At 40.0% G+C, this 17,252-nt stretch overlaps 2 protein-coding genes across 3 annotated transcripts in view; one reads left to right on the forward strand and one right to left on the reverse strand.

The window, feature by feature from the left end:
• Positions 1-1,161: 1,161 nt before the first annotated feature.
• Ndufa8 (NADH:ubiquinone oxidoreductase subunit A8) lies at positions 1,162-15,873 on the reverse strand. Its single transcript, XM_046451999.2, has 4 exons — positions 15,708-15,873; positions 9,140-9,303; positions 5,069-5,234; positions 1,162-1,479 (listed from the first exon to the last, which is right to left on the reverse strand). Exons 1-4 carry the CDS (start codon positions 15,756-15,758, stop codon positions 1,342-1,344), a joined length of 519 nt encoding a protein of 172 aa, XP_046307955.1. The 5' UTR covers positions 15,759-15,873; the 3' UTR covers positions 1,162-1,341.
• Positions 15,874-15,957: 84 nt separating this feature from the next.
• The window catches only part of Morn5 (MORN repeat containing 5), a 32,640-nt gene continuing 31,345 nt past the window's right edge, over positions 15,958-17,252 (forward strand). For both annotated transcript variants that reach the window (XM_046451865.2, XM_058581691.1), the window contains exon 1: positions 15,958-16,091. In XM_046451865.2, coding sequence (XP_046307821.1) covers positions 16,045-16,091 — 47 coding nt within the window. In that variant the 5' untranslated portion in view covers positions 15,958-16,044. The remainder of the gene's footprint in view (positions 16,092-17,252) is intronic.

Here is a 17,252-nt window from a genome sequence, read left to right on the forward strand (position 1 = left end):
TACACATCAGAGTTGACTTCCAATTGCTTGGCCACCAAGGGGTTAATGGACTTTGCCTCTGCTATTCTAAAAATGCAAAATCCTATTCTTCCTCTTAAATTAGAGAATCTGAGACAAAAGCAGCTGACAAGGAACTTCTGCACAACAGGTGGGAGTTTCACCCAAGATGCAAGATGCTTCCTTCCAAATGTGGGGTCAGCATGGTGGGGGAGGGATCATGCAATGCTTTTTCTTTGAACAACTATTCTCAAACACTTCAGGGACAGCCTCTACAACTCATCTAAGCCTCACAGCAACCTCCCCAATTAAGATAATCTAGAATGAGAGTTGGAAGCCTTAAGACACTTGTCCAGCTACTTTACCTTTCTCAGTTCTGCAAAGGAGAAACCAAGCCTCAGAGTTTAGATGACTTATGCAGGGTCCTGTGCAATTTATATTCACAACCAGAAGGTGCAGAGTGGCCCAGTCAGATGAAGAGGAAATAGCCTACTAGTGAAAAAGGAATTGAATGGGGGATGGGAGCATAATAGTGCTTTGAACCAGAGTTTTATAAACACTTCTGACTCTAACCTGCCCAGGAGGTAGATAAGCATGTGCCCTTTAGTTTGTCCTTAAACTCAACCTCTCAGAAGAGGTTAAGGAACACACCCAAGGTTGGAATTGACACTCAGACCTCCTGACTTCCTGGCTTTGGAGCTGGGAGCACAACCCCCACCTCCCTCGACTATCAAGAAAAACATCTGGGTTATAATGCCTGAGGATGGGCTATCAAGGGGAAATGGTGGAAGTTAGGTTCTTTAAGAAACTTTGAGCAAGGCGGCTTAAGTCCCAGCCAGGAGCCCCTCCCACACCCTGAGTCACAAGGCTCCTAACGCCTCAACTGTCCTAGAAGCTTCCCTTGAATGACCTCTTCAGAAATCTATGTGCTTGAAATGGTTGCAAAGAGGTGAGACTTCAAAACATGTGAGCAGGAGCATCGTCTCAGGTGACAAACCCTTTCCTTTACACTCAGTTCTTTGCCCAATGTGGCTCCCCTGCCATACTAATGAGTGCCCACTTACAGCAAAGCCAGAGAAACAGGCAGGACCACAAGAAGAAAAAGCCAGGGGAAGTCATCTTTAAAGGCCAAAAGGTTACATAAAACATAATAAAATACAACTGTTTCCTTTAAAATTTTTAATGGACAGGAAATGGTATAGAATAACTGCCAAGTCACATAAATTAGTTTTTTTGTTAATGTTTGTGATCCAGGAAAGAACACACTATCGGGTGATGCAAACCACATGGGCGTTTTCACCAGTTGTCTGGGCGCGTGACTGAGCATGGGCCACTGACCCATCTTTACATGGTCCAGAAAAAAAGGCGGCTGCCATGCTTGGCAGGCTTCAGATCTCCTTCTATCTCAGGGTTGGGCTCTGGTCTTGCTCTTGAGTGATAGGGATTCTCCGGTAGAGGTCGATCTGTTTTCACTTTGGTGACCTGGGAAGGGCGAAGAGGGAAGAGGCAAAGTTGAAAGTAAGGTTGGAGAAAGCTGTGACTACAGATGAGCTCCCTGGCATCTCCTCTCTGCTCCTGTTGCTCCAACTACCCTCCGACTTTAAGGCCCTAGCAAACCATGTTTAATTCTCAAATAAACACTTAGGAAAGTTTACTTGATGTCATTCCACATGGTGGAAGCTGGGGATATGGAAAGAAACAAGATACATACTGTCCTCAAGGGACTCGCTGTCTTCTGAGGGAGACAGGCAAAGTATCAACCAAGACTTACTTCTCACAGTGGAGACGGGAACTATGTGGGACAGCATCAAGGACTCTGCATATCTCACCTCACTGGAGGCTAGGGGAACATACATTTCTGAGGAGGGAGCATTCAGCTTAATCTTGAAGGATAAGCAGGAGTTAGCCAGGCAGACTGGGAGAAAGGCAGAACAGAGGTCGATCTTTAGAACAGCCAAAGCAAGGCAAGAAGAGTGGAGGGAGATGAAGCACCTAAACAAGCTCTCGATGTTGAGCACATGACATCCCACTTCATTTTCACATCCCTATGAAGTCATTTTGCAGAGGTTCACTGAGACCACCTACATTACTACAGAAGAACTTTCAGAACACTGATCAGCCAGCCTTCTCTAAAGCCTGCCCTTTCAAAATCATGCGGCACTGGGAGACAACTGAATGACAAAGGGTATGAATGATCTGCAAACTATGGATTTTAACCTGTTGGTAACAGATGCCACTGAGACAGGGATGTAACCACTCTCACCGTAGGCTAGAAAGTATGGAAGCTAGACTGGAAAGAGGCAAAGTCAGAATTGGAGAACTGAACCAACAGGTCAACTAAGATAGTAAAGGATAAACAGCAACAGGGAGATGAAGATACTGACATCCATGGTAACCCCTAATGGTCACCAAAATCTTAACTGGGAAGACAGCAGAAATTGTTCATTTTAAAGATAAGGAAACAGGCCCAGATACATAGGCCATGGTTATTAACAAACTTCCGATTGCTATATTAATGGTATGAACTCTAAGCTACCCCAATGATAGAATCAGATTGACTTGCCTAGGTGTATAAGTTCAGAAATCATTTTCTGTAAACAGAGTTTTCAGGTATACAACCAGTGACCACCCTTTATAGCATTTATTAACTCTAGCTCCCAGGTGAGGACCAGGGAGACCTGCTTAAGATGGGGTAACATCAGAGATGGAGCTGGAACCTGAGTTTTCAAATGCAGAGTGGTTCCTTATTTGTCTGCTCTGAAACAGTATGCCCATTTCTCTGCTATAATCAGAGATCACTAAGGGTTTCGTCCTGGCTGAGTAAATCCAAATGCCCTCAGCTGGTATTAGAAGCTTTTAAGAATTCAAGATTTTCATGAAGTAAATCTAGGAAAATGTTTCTCAAATTTAAAGTAATCAAGGACCCCTTGAAAGAAAAAAACAAGGAAAGAACAAAGTAACCTCTTCTTCCATAGCACTCCCCAAAAGAAAAGGAGCAGAGGCATGTGGTCAAACCAACTACTAAGTGAATGACTTTTGGGTAGCCTACCTAAGACTTAGTTTTCCACCTGTAAAACAGGTTTATGAGTAGCTCACAGGTCAGCAGATGAAGTGAAACAGTACATGTAAAGTATTTGACGTACAGTAGGTACTACGTAAGGGATTGCTGTTTTGATTTTTTTTCGTACTGAATATTGAACCCAGGGGTCCATCCCCAGAACTTTTTATTTATTTATTTTTTGGGGGACAGAGTCTCACTAAGTTGCTTAGGGCATTGCAAAGTTGCTGAGACTAACCTCAAACTTGAGATCCTCCGGCCTCAGCCTCCTGAGTCACTAGGATTACAGGCTTGAACCACCACGTCTGGCTTCATAAGTTATTTTTAATATTATCAGGATTATGGGTAAGAAAGTGCAGGGAAGGACACTGACATTCAAACTGAGGCCTTATAAGTAAGTAGGAATTCACAGGGGAAGTAGAAGGGAAAGGCGACTGTGTGGGAACAGAACACAAATGTGAATTAAGCTAAAACTTAAACTTTACCCAGATGATTACACCCTTCTAGAAAGAGACTGAATACTGAATTGAAGTATAAGTGAAGGTGATAATCCACATAAAGAGAACACTTTTAAAAGTTAAGACAACACTAACTTTATTTTTTAGGGGTTTTTTAACGTTAATATAAAGATTCAAGAATAAATATATTTTCTTACTACCATGACTTGTTAGCATGACTTATTAATTCTCCTGTCAGAAGTCAGAAATGATAAAAGATAGTTTTGTTAAATGTGTAAGTTCCACCACTTTCCAACTTAGAATTATTACCTATTTAAAGTAATTTGTTGAGTGTAGCAAAAAAAGATATGTGAAGATAATTATGGTAGATACCAAAAAAAAAAAAAAAAAAAGGGCTAGGTCATTGCACTACTTATGACAACAATCTTTTCACCCAATTATTCACAGATGCTATACACAAAGGAAAAGACCAAAGATTAATTGTGGACCTATGTGCCCAGATAATATACAAGGGATTCACATAAGCTCTCTGGCGTAATTCTCACAGAAAAACAGGGATCCCTGGCCCCACTTTGTAGACATGGTAGGACAAAAACATTATGCAATTCATTCACGATCCTGCAGCAAGTAAGTAGTGGAACCAATCTATTTGCCTCCATGCCTGCCAGCTGCCCAGCCCAGAAGGAATGGAGGGTGCTAAAGCCAAGCAGCAGGAACAGATCAGCTCATTTAAGGGCCTGCATGTCACAATACAGATGGGACACCTTATCTTACAAGCAAAGGGAAGCCCGTGAAATTTTTTAAAAAGTGATCCCCATGATTTTTTATTTTCCACACAGATCATTCTTTCAGTGAAGATGTAGTTTTATCCCTAAATTCTTCAATCTCAGAGGATGAATGATCTTTTAAGGCCCAACCAAACAGATCCACCTTCCCCTCCCAGAAATGCACACAAATCAGGTTAAGAACTCCTCTCCAAGAAGATAAACAGCAGCCCGGCCAGTGAGAAGACTAAAAAAACTATTCCAGGAAATATTACTCCAATGACTGTATGGACTAAACAGGAGGAGGGATTGAAGACTGAAAGCAGCAGGCTTCGAGTTCTGACATTTCCACAGATGGTGACATCACAACTAAGATAGGTAATATAGAAGAAAGGAGAAGAAAACACACTTTTTAACTAGAAGCATCTATTTCTTAAATCTTAGGTATCTGAAAAATCTGGCACAAGCCTGATCCTATTCTGCAGTGAATTCTACAATAATCTCAAAGATGTTTTCAGCTGACAGTGTTTCGCTAACATTTTGTTTATCCTCCTCCTACTCCCTTCTGTTCTTCAATCAGCTCATTAATAACAATTTTTTAAAAGGGGCATATGCTGGAATATTCCTATTAAAAACAAACCCTTTTGTATAGTGTACAATCACTCCCTAATAAACGTGAAATAAATTTAAACTTCTTGCATCATATCTATACCCACAGAGACCACTCTCTGAGCACCTCCTGCCTTTCCCCAAACTCAGGTGGGAATGGGACCCAGGAGGAGCACTTTTACCTTTGATAGTTCTCCCAGGTCAGGCCGCACCCAGCCCAATTTGTCCAGCACACAATCATCAAACTTTGCTTGCTGTTTTCGACACTGACGAAATAACTGCAGGCCGGAATAATCGATGCAGGTCCAATATTCTGTAAAAGGCTCCGCACAGTGACGCTTTATCTGCCTGGAAAGGAGGGATAGGTTAGAGGCAGCACTTATGCAAAACAATAAAAATCAGAAAAGTTGGGCAAAATATAGGCACAGATCTCAAATACATAAACTTAATTTCTGAAGAGCATGGGAGTAAACACTATCACCTCACTTACAGGACAACTGCAAGACCTTCAAATGACATAAAAAAAAAGATTTCCGAAGAACAAAACCCACTTACTTTATGTAGCTTAAAGAAAAGGTTGTGGCCTAAGGCACAGGTATCTTACTCAAGAGGAGAACTCCTCACTTGGGACTATTTATTCTTTTCATTAAATCCAATTCTAAAGAATATCTGCTTAGCAAACTTAGAAAGAAGCATAGTCAGAGATGGACACACTGACAAGAGTCAGAGGTGACAGACAATGGCAAAAGAGGAGACAGAATTTCAAAAAGCAAATATACAAACTAACAAGCAGAAGAGCCCGGGATCACTCATTATAGAGGCAAACTGCCCTCCACTCCTTGATAGCTCAAAGTTCAAGTTCTACTAAATGCTTTGAACCAAAATAGAGACAACTCTTGTCACCAAGGAAAAAAGTTAAATTATATTTAGCGTTCTCTGTTAAGAAGCAGAGTAGCAAATTTTGTGGCCTCAAAATTGGCTAGGGGAAAAAAAATGTAACTTTTGTGGATAAAAGGGAAAAGTAAGCTTCAGTTGTTCTGAAAAATTCCCCTTATCATTCAAATGTGCTGGTAATCAAATAAAGCAAAACAAGCAAGAATAAAATACCATTATTTTACGCAACTGTATTTTAGGTAGTGGAAGATATTGAGAGGACCTCCTTCCCCCAATGGAATAATTATGAGGGCTTGGGCCTTAGCTGAATGGTGGAGCACTTGCCTAGAACGTGTGGGGCACTGGGTTCGATCCTCAGCACCACATAAAAATAAATAAATAAATAAATAAAGTAAAGGTATTTTGTCCATCTACAACTAAAAATAATATTTAAAAATAATAATAATAATGGAATGGGGAGCACAAGCAGAATGAAGGAACTTTGGTTTGGGCAAAGGGGAGGGAGGAAAGGAGGTGTGAGGGTAGGAAAAATGGTGAAATGAGATGTACATCATTACCCTAGATATATGTGTGTGAAGACATAAATGGTGTGACTCTACTTTGTGTACAAGATAAATGAAAAATTGTACTCCATATGTGTACTATGAACTGAAATGAATTCTGTCATGTATAACAAAATACAATAAAATTTTAAAAATAAAAAAAGTAATAATTATGAAATGCTTCCTTACTCTACTCCAGCAATCTAACTAGCAAATGGATCCTGTGTAAGATGTTTCAGAAAGGTAGACTCTCAGAGATGGTCTAAGGAAGTTCATAGTTCCCCTTATGGGAGACAAAAGTGACCAGTTTCCTAGGTAACCTTGCAGGTACTGTAGGCATAACCTGCACTCCCTCATCCTGGACTTGAGAGTCACTCCAGTAGAAAACTACCATTTTCAAGGGGAGTTCTGAATCCTCCAAGATGCTGGGGCAGAAGAGGAGCTGCAAATAGTGCTCTAGTAGTCGAGGTCCCTGTTCTGGGCCCAGCTACTCTCAGCCCACAGATGATCATCTACTAAGGCTCCAATCAATACTTCAGCAGCGAGAAATTCCTTTCAGGGAGGCAGTTAGGCACCTTGAGAACCTGTGAAATCCAAACATTTGCCAATTAAAACATACTAACTCTGGATCTTGGGAAAAATGTTTTCCCAAAATTCTCTTAGAAAATAATATTTTTAAAAAAAATGAACACATATTTAATCTTGCTAGCAGATAAATCAAAGAAAATTCAAGCACAATAAAATATCATTTGGTAACTGTCAAATATTTAAATAACATGCATACCAGGATGCAGTGCTGACAGCATTAAGTTGACCCAACTCTAAAAAAAAAAAAAGAAAAGGCACTAAAGTTCAAGAGCCATAAATATGTTCAAAGCGTTCTACAGCTGGGCACGGTGGCACACGCCTGTAATCCCAGTGGCTTGGGAGGTTGAGGCAGGAGGATCATGAGTTCAAAGCCGCCTCAGCAACTTAAAGAGGCCCTAAGCAACTCAGTGAGAACCTTTCTCCACATAAAATACAAAAATGTGGCTAAAGGGGCTGGGGTTGTAGCTCAGTGGTAGAGCACTTGCCCAGCATGTGTAAGGCACTGGGTTCGATTCTCAGTACCACATACAAATAAATTAAAAAAAGGTCCATCGACAACTAAAAAATACAGTTTATATATATCCCATTACCTTAAAAACATACAAAAAAATGTGGCTAAAAATGTTAAGCACCTCTAGGTTCAATCCCTGGTACCAAAAAAAAAGGCTTTTCAAAATAATCTTACAACTGGCAATAATTAAAAGATGAAAAAGAGGGGCTGGGGCTCAGCAGTAGAGTGCTTGCCTAGCATGTGTGGGGCCCTGGGTTCGATCCTCAGCACCACATAAAAAAAAATAAATAAATAAAGGTACTGTGTCCGACTACAACTAAAAAATAAATATTAAAAAAAAGATGAAAAAGGGCCACATACAAAAGTAATCACTTAGATTTCTCTAAAATGATCAAAAATTGAGATCATCAATTATGTTCACTAACAGAAACTGGTCAAGTATATTTTTGTTAGTTCATCTACTAATGGAATAGTATACAGTCATTAAAAATAGTGAAGACTATATAGCAGCCTGACAGAATTTTCCAATAGTTTCAATGAAAAATCAATTTTTAAAATACACAAGCTTTTACTGTGACCACAAAAATACTCTTGTATGCAAACAAAGATAGTATAAGGAAAAAGGAAAGCAGCTACTGTGCTAAGGCATTTGATTTTTCCCTCTAATGTCATATAGTGGACATCTGCAGCTTCTGCCTAGCCGGCAGTCATTCCCCATTCTTCTATAAACACCCCTGTCATTTTCCTTTTGGGAACAACCCCTCCCTGTCTCTCAGCAATGTGATTTGAATGAAGTTAAGACTCCGTCCACTCGAAGCCTGACCAATCAGAGCATTTTCTCTCTCAAGGCAGAACTGGCTCAACAATATGCATTCAGTCAGCTAGGACAACTGCTACCCATGCAGGGACCCTGGTCTCACACTACTGGAGAGATGGCACTTTGTCTAGGCTTGCTAAGCAAGGAGAAGAGCACTTTGAAGCAGCTGTTGGCCACTTCTACCACCCCAAAGAGAGAGTCTCTGAAAATAAAGTCAAGAGAGAAAAGCAGAACTAAGAGACTATGGAGAGAAAAGGAGAAGCAAAAGACACCAACAGTGTTGAGATCACTGAAGCCCTTGAATCTAGCCTGCTTCATGCTAGGTCTATTTCTGGACTTTACAGTTAAAGAGCCAAATCCCTGAGTCCCTGCCCCTTTCAACAGAGTCCCGCCTAGTATCGTTGCTAAAACATTTTTCTATAATTATACACCATAGATTTTTCTACTCAAATATCAAAGACGGTTGACTACCTAAAAATCTGACTCACAACTGTGTGTTCTGTAGTAACAATAATAACCTAGTGAATGTCTGCTCATCAGCACTGTCCCTCATTTTTTAGGGTGCTGGGGATCAAGCCCAGGGCCTCCCACATACTAGGCCAAGTGCTCTACCACTGAGCCACATCTCTAGCCCTGAGGTGTCTTTATGTATTTTCAAACTTTTCATAGACACACTGTGTAAAACAGGTATTATCTTACACTTTGGAAACTGATACACATAGAGATTAAAGAACTTGCCATATAGTAAAAATGAAAACAAAAATATCACTGACTGTTTACCTTGGTCTGTTTTAAAACCTACCCATTTCCTACTAAAATTATCCTTTGGTTTAATTAGCTGGATGTTTTTAAGACCCTGATATTTCAACCTCACAGGCACTGACACCAAAAGACTTCTTACCTGAAGAACTCCAGAGCACACTTGTTGACCAACTTGCCTTCCTCTAAACACCGCCTCGGGTCTTTCTCCTCCCAGCGGCACAGCATGAACTCCTTGTTGGGCTTATCACACTGAGCCCCATAGTGATGGGCCGCGGCTTTCAGCACAGCAGAGCTGACTTTCACCTAGGAAAGGAACATGGGACAAAGACCACAGACTGAACCAGTGTCACTTTCTCGATGTTACTTCACGCTGGTCAAGAAAAGCAGCACTGTTTGACTTTACCAAGAAAATTAAACATGAGGCTATCATAATTCTTTATGGTCTACTGTGCTCTAGAAATCACAAAGCTCATTCTCATATATTATTTTTTCACCTCTACAACAATCTCACAAAGTTGATGTGACTGTAGCATTTTTAGGGATAAACACCCAGCAGTCCTAACCAAGCTGCTGAAAAGGCAAATGGAGGCTCCTGGAATGCCAGGAGAGGAACCATCTCAGGGAGCTTCCCTGAGTTTCCACTCCCAGAATAAATTAATAGAGTAAGAATATATGGGACTCCCAGAGGACCAGGAAATCACAGAAGATGAGAGACTGGAAAGAATCAGAAAGAGCACCTAGTCCAGCAAACTGTTACTAACAAAGTACTAGAATCTGTGAATTTTTAAAAATAATAAAATCAACATTTTCTTGAGGAAAAAAGTGTGGTTAAGTTAACTCACAGGGAACTGCAATAGTCCAGGGTCTATTTAACAGCTGCAGCAGCAAAGGTCCTGCTGGGCTTTTTTCTGTTCTTGCTTTTTCCACAGTAATAACACTGTGTGTGTGTGTGTGTGTGTGTGTGTTTTAGTAGAGATGGATACAGTATCTTTATTTTATTTGTTTATTTTATGTGGTGCCAGGGATCGAACCCAGTGCCTCATGCATTCTAGGCAAGTGTTCTACCACTGAACTATGACCCCGGCCCCAAACCACAATGTTTTAACTTCTGTCTCTTAACAGAACATGTTGTTATTTGAGAGAATTCTCCCTCATTCTTCCTTTTTAAACTTGTCTGTTACTCTCTCAGATGAACACTGCTCTAATAATTTGCATTTGAATTGCATTAAATTTAGTTAACATTCTGAATTGGGAGAATGAGCACTTTGTAACACAGATTGAACATCTTTTCTGAAATACTTGGGACCAGAGGTGCTATGGATTTTTGGTGGATCTGGTTATACATAAGAACTATCCTGGGGATGGGACCCAAGTCTAAATATGAACTTCACCTTATACACATACGCTGAAAGTAATTTTATCAAATATTTTAGTGCACCTGTGTTTTGACTGCAACCTGTCACGTGAGCTCAGGTGTATAATTTTTCACTTGTGGCATCATGTTGATGCTCAAAATGTTTTAGATTTTAGTGTATTTCAGATTTTGGATTTTTGTACTGGGATATTCAGCTTGTGTTGGGTCTCTGCTCAAATTTTATATCCTCAGAGAACCTTTCCTTAACCATCTGACATAAGCTAGCACTTAACCATCTTATATAAGCTGGTGGTCCCTCATGTGATGTACATGTGACTACTAGGATGTAAGCTCCAACAGGGTAGGGATTCAGTTTCAACAGAGATACAATACTGTAAAAAAGTCAATTCTCCCTAAATAAAGGATATAATTAAATGTAATGTTTACCATGATACATCAAGCACCCAAAATAGCTCAAGACTAGCTGTTGAGCACCCAATCTTTTCAGACAATGGAGAAACAAGAATTACAAAAGGCATAAAAATATATGAATTATGGCCTGTAGAAGACATAGTATTTCTCTCCATTTAAGCCAGATTCAGGTCATTCTTTTCCTTGGTTAAAATGAAGGTCCCTTCATAAAGGGACGTTGCACATTTCTTGCTTATTCCACAAGTTTTTTGTTTGTTTTTGGTTCTGGAGAGTGAACCCAGGGGTAACATCCCAATCCTTTTTTTAATTTTGAGATAAGGCCTCACTAAGTTGCTGGGTCTTCCTAAGTTGCTGAGGCTGACCTTGAACTTGCAATCCTCCTGCCTCATATTCCCAAGTCACTGGCTCCACCATATCCAGCTTAGCATTTAATACTCTCCTAAGTAGAGTACTTTTTTCTACTGGATTTTCAAACTGGCTACTGCTTGCTTATACACTATAAATTTCTTAGCAACCTTACTGAAGCCATCTTACCAGTTTCAATACAAAACTCATGAGAATTATCAGAAAATACTTACCATTTACAACCATAAAATCAGTTTGTCCTTCTTTCTGATGTTTGTATCTTTTTTCCTTCTTTTTTTTTAAAAGACTTTATTTTACTTATTTGTTTATTTATTTATTTATTATGTGGTGCTGAGGATCGAACCCATTGCCTCTCATGTGCTAGGCGAGCGCTCTTCCGCTGAGCCACAACCCCAGCCCCATCTTTTTTCCTTCTTACTCTCTCGTACTATTTTATTGCTCTGATCAAACCCCCCAGCACAACTCAGATAAACTGAAATGACAGTAGGGAACTTTTTGTTCCTAAACTTTAAAACAGCTTTATACAACATTTATCTGCTTTCCTGTTGCTACTGTCTTCCCTAAGAAAGACTAATAAAAAAATTTCAAGCATCTTTTTATTAACCTATAAATGTAACATAGAGCATTTACAGATTTATCTAAAACTGACTTCTATTTCTAGAATAAAATCTAGTCTAGTCTATCAACTTTTACTATTATATTTTTATTATACTTTAATGCAATACTGGATTTGATTTGTAAAATTAAGTATTTTATTATGAGAAAAGTCTATAATTTTATTCACTTTGCCCAGTTATTAATAAGATAAATGGCAAGAAGAGAGTAATTTACACACTACAGGAAGAGAAAATTAAAGATATGACTATGTCTACAAATATTACAACTTCATAATTATTAAAAACAAAGATAAAGTTATAATGTAAGTGAAAACAAAGATAAAGTTATAATGTAAGTGAAATTTGCCATGACAATTCTAATAAATTTGTCAAAAATCTGTAAAACTTTTACATGAAAATTTTTTAAAATAAAAGTTACCTAAATAGTTTGGAGAATAAAAATGATCACTCAAAGTTTAATTAAAGCATAACTCATTTTAAAAATTATGTTGGCTATATTTACTTCCTTTTGAAATGCCTTAAAATATCCTTAAGTGACTAATTTAATACCTAAAATGCCCATGGTGATCATGCCCCCAAAAGCCTGCAACATTATTTGCTTTACTTCCCTACAGATGTGGAGGTTTTACCCAAACAAAGGTACACCCATGTTGTTGAGCATATAAAACACTATCTCTGTCACAAAGAAATAAAGGATGAGAATCACTCACTAAATCCAATTCCTAACTGATGAACAAGAAACATATGCTCAATGACAAGACAGTCAATGGCAACCCCAGAACTGGAACCCAAAGCCTATGACCTCTAACCAGGCCTCTCTTCCCAGGTCATCACCATCCCTGATACAGCAAAGAACCTGAGGTGTCAACCACATCTCCTCACCTGCTTCTTCACTAAGATTTGACTGATGAATTCCAATAGCAAGGCTGTCCTTTCACAGCTGCTTACCATGAATACCCTTTCAAATTCATTCAACGCCCTTTGTCTCAAGAAGATAGAATTTCAACATCTTTCCTCACCTAACCTCACAAGCCAACCTGCACAGCAGGATTATAAAGTCTGCAGGTGTGGGAAGTGAGGCAGAGATCTTCTAGTCTTGTTCTTGCTTCCTTAAACCACGTTTGCAACTTCCTATGGTACTTGTTTATATCAGGCCTTTTATTTTCTTTAATATATGTAAAGTGGAGCATGATACTACTTATAGATCCATTATGAGGATCAAATGAGTTAATGCATATAAATATACTAAGAACTCCGCCTGACATAAAGTACATCAATATTAGCTACAATTCTCATTTTTACTCAAAATTATCAATGTGTTCAAGGAAGTTTCCAGCTCAAAGCTTCTAACTACTTTTTCCATGGGGATGTGTCATAACTCCCAGTCAACAAGATCCAAAATGCTTTTAACCTCCTCCCCAAACTTGCTGTTGCTTCTGGCTTCCCCAATTCTACTGTCAACACAAATCTGACATTGATTCCTCAACCTTTCCCGACTTCCTTCTTAATCCATTGCTAAATGGGATCAATTCCAGACATATTCACTTGTTCTTTCCTTCCTGCAAGCTGCTGAAGTGATTATCCTAAATGATAATTCCTATTCCACTCTGCTATTAAACAAATCATTGTTAGGAGCAGTAGTGCACACCTATAATCCCAGCTATTTGGGAGGCTGAGGCAGGAAGATCACAAGTTCAAGGTCAACATGGGCAATTTGGTGAGACCATGTCTCAAAACCAAAAATTTTAAAAAAGGGCTGAGAATAAAGCTCAGAGGTAAAGTACTGATGGGTTCAATCCCCAGTACCTTAAAGAGAGGAGAAGGAGAATGTTCTGTCAAAATTCAGCCTTAACAGGACAAAGCCTAAACTTACTGGCTATTCAAAGCCTTCTGGTTCCAAACTATCTTTTTGTTTTGTTTTGTTTTAATTAGTTACACATGACAGTACAATGATCTTGTCAAACTTATCTTTCTAGCTTTCTCATCCAAGTGTTTCACAAAGGGATTATTTGCTGTTCTCTAAACACTGAACTCACTGTTCCCCAACCCATTTTTAGCCCCCCCCCATTTTCTCAGATCCTTACTTTTGCTCAAATCCTACCTTCACTTAAGAGTTCTCTCTATCTCTGCACAGAAATGCCATTATTCAAATGTCCATTTAGCTATATCCTATCTTATGGCCAAGAAGGACTTTTTCTTTTCCCTTTATAGCCTCAGAGAACTGTACAATAGTAATCACTCATCTTACAAACAAAATAACTGTCTGAAAATGCTGAAAGTGACTAATTAAGGTGACTGACAGTTAGCCCTGGAATTAATATCAAACATCAAACCCTACTCTCTTTCCTTAGGCATGCCTGCCCCTCTTTCATAGTATTTAATGATACTTTGTCCTATATTTTAGTCATTTATTATCTGTTTCTCAATTCACATTTCAGATGTAAACCCTAAAGGCAAATTTATTTCAGATAAGGAACTTCTTGCATAAAACAGAACCTCAAGTGCTTGCTGAACCAAATTAAAATTCCAATGAAAAATACAGCAACTCAAGTTTAACCCAGTTTCATGATGGGGCAAGAAATAAAAAACTGGTTCCTCAGAAGCATTCTTCCTGCCTCTTCTTAGCAAATGTCACTTTATTATAAAGCTCCTGAACGTAGCTAATTTCTTCATTTGAGGAAACTAACAGTTGTCATCCTCACAGGCATATAAGATTAAATGAAGTAATGCAGGTAAAACACTTAACACAGTGCCTGACTCATAATTCTTGGCACCAATTTTTAGTCATACCTTTTCCCTCCTTTAATGTAGCCTGTTCCTTCTACTGTCCAGTCATATCACTTCTTCCCACCACCTCACCTATAGGATAAAGTCCAAACTGCTTGGCCAAGTCCTATCTCAGCCATAGGTATATCTCCTGGCTCAGGACCTGCTGCTTCCCACCAACACTAGGATCACATTAAACAGCACCTGGAACCCCAACAAACCAAGACTCTATTAAACCTTCCCAATCTGTTGAGCATCTGCCCATAACTAAGTATTTTAAAAATGGGTTTCAGGACCAGACCTGGGTTCACCACCCAACTCTACCACATACTAGCTATGTGACCTCGAGCAAACCACTCCTACTCTCAGAGTCTATTTGATCTATAACAGGGGAAGGCCAATTATATCCTACCTTATAATGTTGCTGGGAGGATTCAATAAATTAATGCATCTAAAGTAATTATTTGCATCCTGCCTGGCTTTGAGAAATGGCTGGATCATGGGAACTATAATTAGTAATCTACTGTCTTCACTTCTCATGGCACTAACTACACTGTAGTATAACTACCTCTTTATGTGTCTCCCTCTTAGATTAAAACCTATATGAGAGCAGTGACTTTATCTCGTATTTTCCAGTGTATGTGCACATTGTAATATTTAAAAGATATCTCTGGAATAAATGAATGCTTCAAATATGTCCAGAACAAACCTTGCCATAGTTGTGAGCAAATGCACATTCTTCAATATCATAGTATTTTCCTACAACTCCTTAACTCCTTTCTAATGTGTTCTGCACCGATGAAATACTTTAATGTGACCGTCCGCCCTAGGATGTGCGCATCTGGGACGGTATACTCCATTCACAGGGAGGTGTGAGCGACAGGAGGTAAAGAGGCCCTGGCTTATGGTTGGTAAAAAGTATCATCATTATTCACAGAAAGAGGAGCAGGTCTCTGGTGGTGGCGGGTTGGGGTGTTCTACAGCCATAGTGGGGTGCAGTGGGGTGGGTCAGGATCCTCGGAGCTATGCATGGACTTTTGGGAATCAGGTGTGTGTGCTGGGATCGGGGAACTGGGGGTCGGGGCCCAGGGTCCGCTGAGGCGAAGACTGGGCCCAGGCCTAGCCAGCTGCAGCCCTGTGCCCCTCTTGCCTGTCCTCCGGACGAGCCTCACCTCCTCCACTTTCAGCTCTTCCACAGTAGGCAGCTCCACTATCCCCGGCATGACGGCTGTAGCTGCGACCCCGCCGAGGTGCCCTCAGCGGCTTTGCCCCCTTCTCCTTGAACTCCCCTTAGGACCGCCGTAGCCCAGCCTGCGCATGCGCATCTCACAGCACGCAGGCGCACTGCTCCGTTCCGCCGCCGGAGACGGAGCATGCGCAAAGCCAGGAAGTCGGCGCGTGCATGGGGCGGGGCTTCGCGTCGGTTCCGCCCACCCCTCCTGGTTGTCATAGTGAAGCGTTGTCCACTAAGGCTGGGATCCCAGCAACTGGAGGCTAGAAGCCGGAGTCATGGAGTACACAGGGAGCAAATATATCGGGGAATATGTAGATGGGAGGTAAGGGCTTCATTTGATTCACTTAACTAGGTCTGAATATCTGCGACTGGGATAAGACGTCTGCCTTTTTGCTTCTGCAAGGGACTTTGTGCCAGGCACTTTTCACAAACTTGCTTGAGTAATTTGCTCAAGGGCACATATCCAATAAGCAGCAGAGCTAAGATTCATTAGTTCCACATATGGGGTGTGTGTGCTGTCTTTCAGCTTTAGATATGGGTATAAAATATTTAAAATGTCAAGATTCTTGTTCTCATGAAGCTTACAATCTAGTTGGAGTGTATTGCCAATAAACAAATAAATGAGAAGATAATGTCAGATAGTGGGAAATGCTATGAAAAAAAAAACATGGAGAGTGGGAATTAGGGACTGTGGGTAATTCAAATTTATTGTGCAGTCATCCCACAGTATCTCCACAATATATTCCAGGACCCCAAGCAGATTTCCTTTCCAATAAGCAATTCTACACCTGGGGTTGGAAAATATTCAGGGGGAAAGTACTGCTTCTGTACTGAACATGTATACACTTTTTTTGTCTTGTCATTATTTCCTAAATGATGCAATATAGCAACAATTTACATAGCATTTACATTCTACTGGGTATTATAAATAGAGAAGATTTGAATTTTATAGGACAAGTGCAAAAGATTACATGTAAATACTGCCATTTTATATGAAGGACTTGAGCATGCACAAATCTGAGGAGGTCCTGGAACCCATCCTCCCCTATACCAAGGGACACCTGAACTTTCAGTCCATGATTGATTGAATCCACAGTGTAGAACCTGCAGACACAAAGGTCCTACTGTACATGGGGTCTTCCCTCAGGGAGTTCACAATCTACGAATTATTAGAATTATGTACACAAATTACTCCAAGGGACAAATAGTAAAAGTTATTTAGTTCAACAAATGTTGGTTGTCCTCCAAGGACCAGGCTCTGGATTTTACCCTGTTCATAATCCTTGCCCTCAAAAAGCTCATTCAAAGATAGAGTGGCAAGTAAATGTAACACAGATAACCACGGTTCTGCTTCGATGGAGAGAAGCAGAGAACACAGAAATGGCTACTCTTCTTTGCATGAAGGTGGAATCTTTGTGTTATAGCTGGGGAAAATAAGGATGAAATAGATTGCCAAACAAGTGGTAGTTGTTCAAAGGGTGAA

The sequence above is a fragment of the Marmota monax genome, unplaced genomic scaffold (genome assembly GCF_021218885.2).
Source record: "Marmota monax isolate L192 unplaced genomic scaffold, Marmota_monax_Labrador192_F-V1.1 WCK01_AAM20220418_F8-fsc00020, whole genome shotgun sequence".
Classification (NCBI taxonomy): Eukaryota; Metazoa; Chordata; class Mammalia; order Rodentia; family Sciuridae; genus Marmota; species Marmota monax.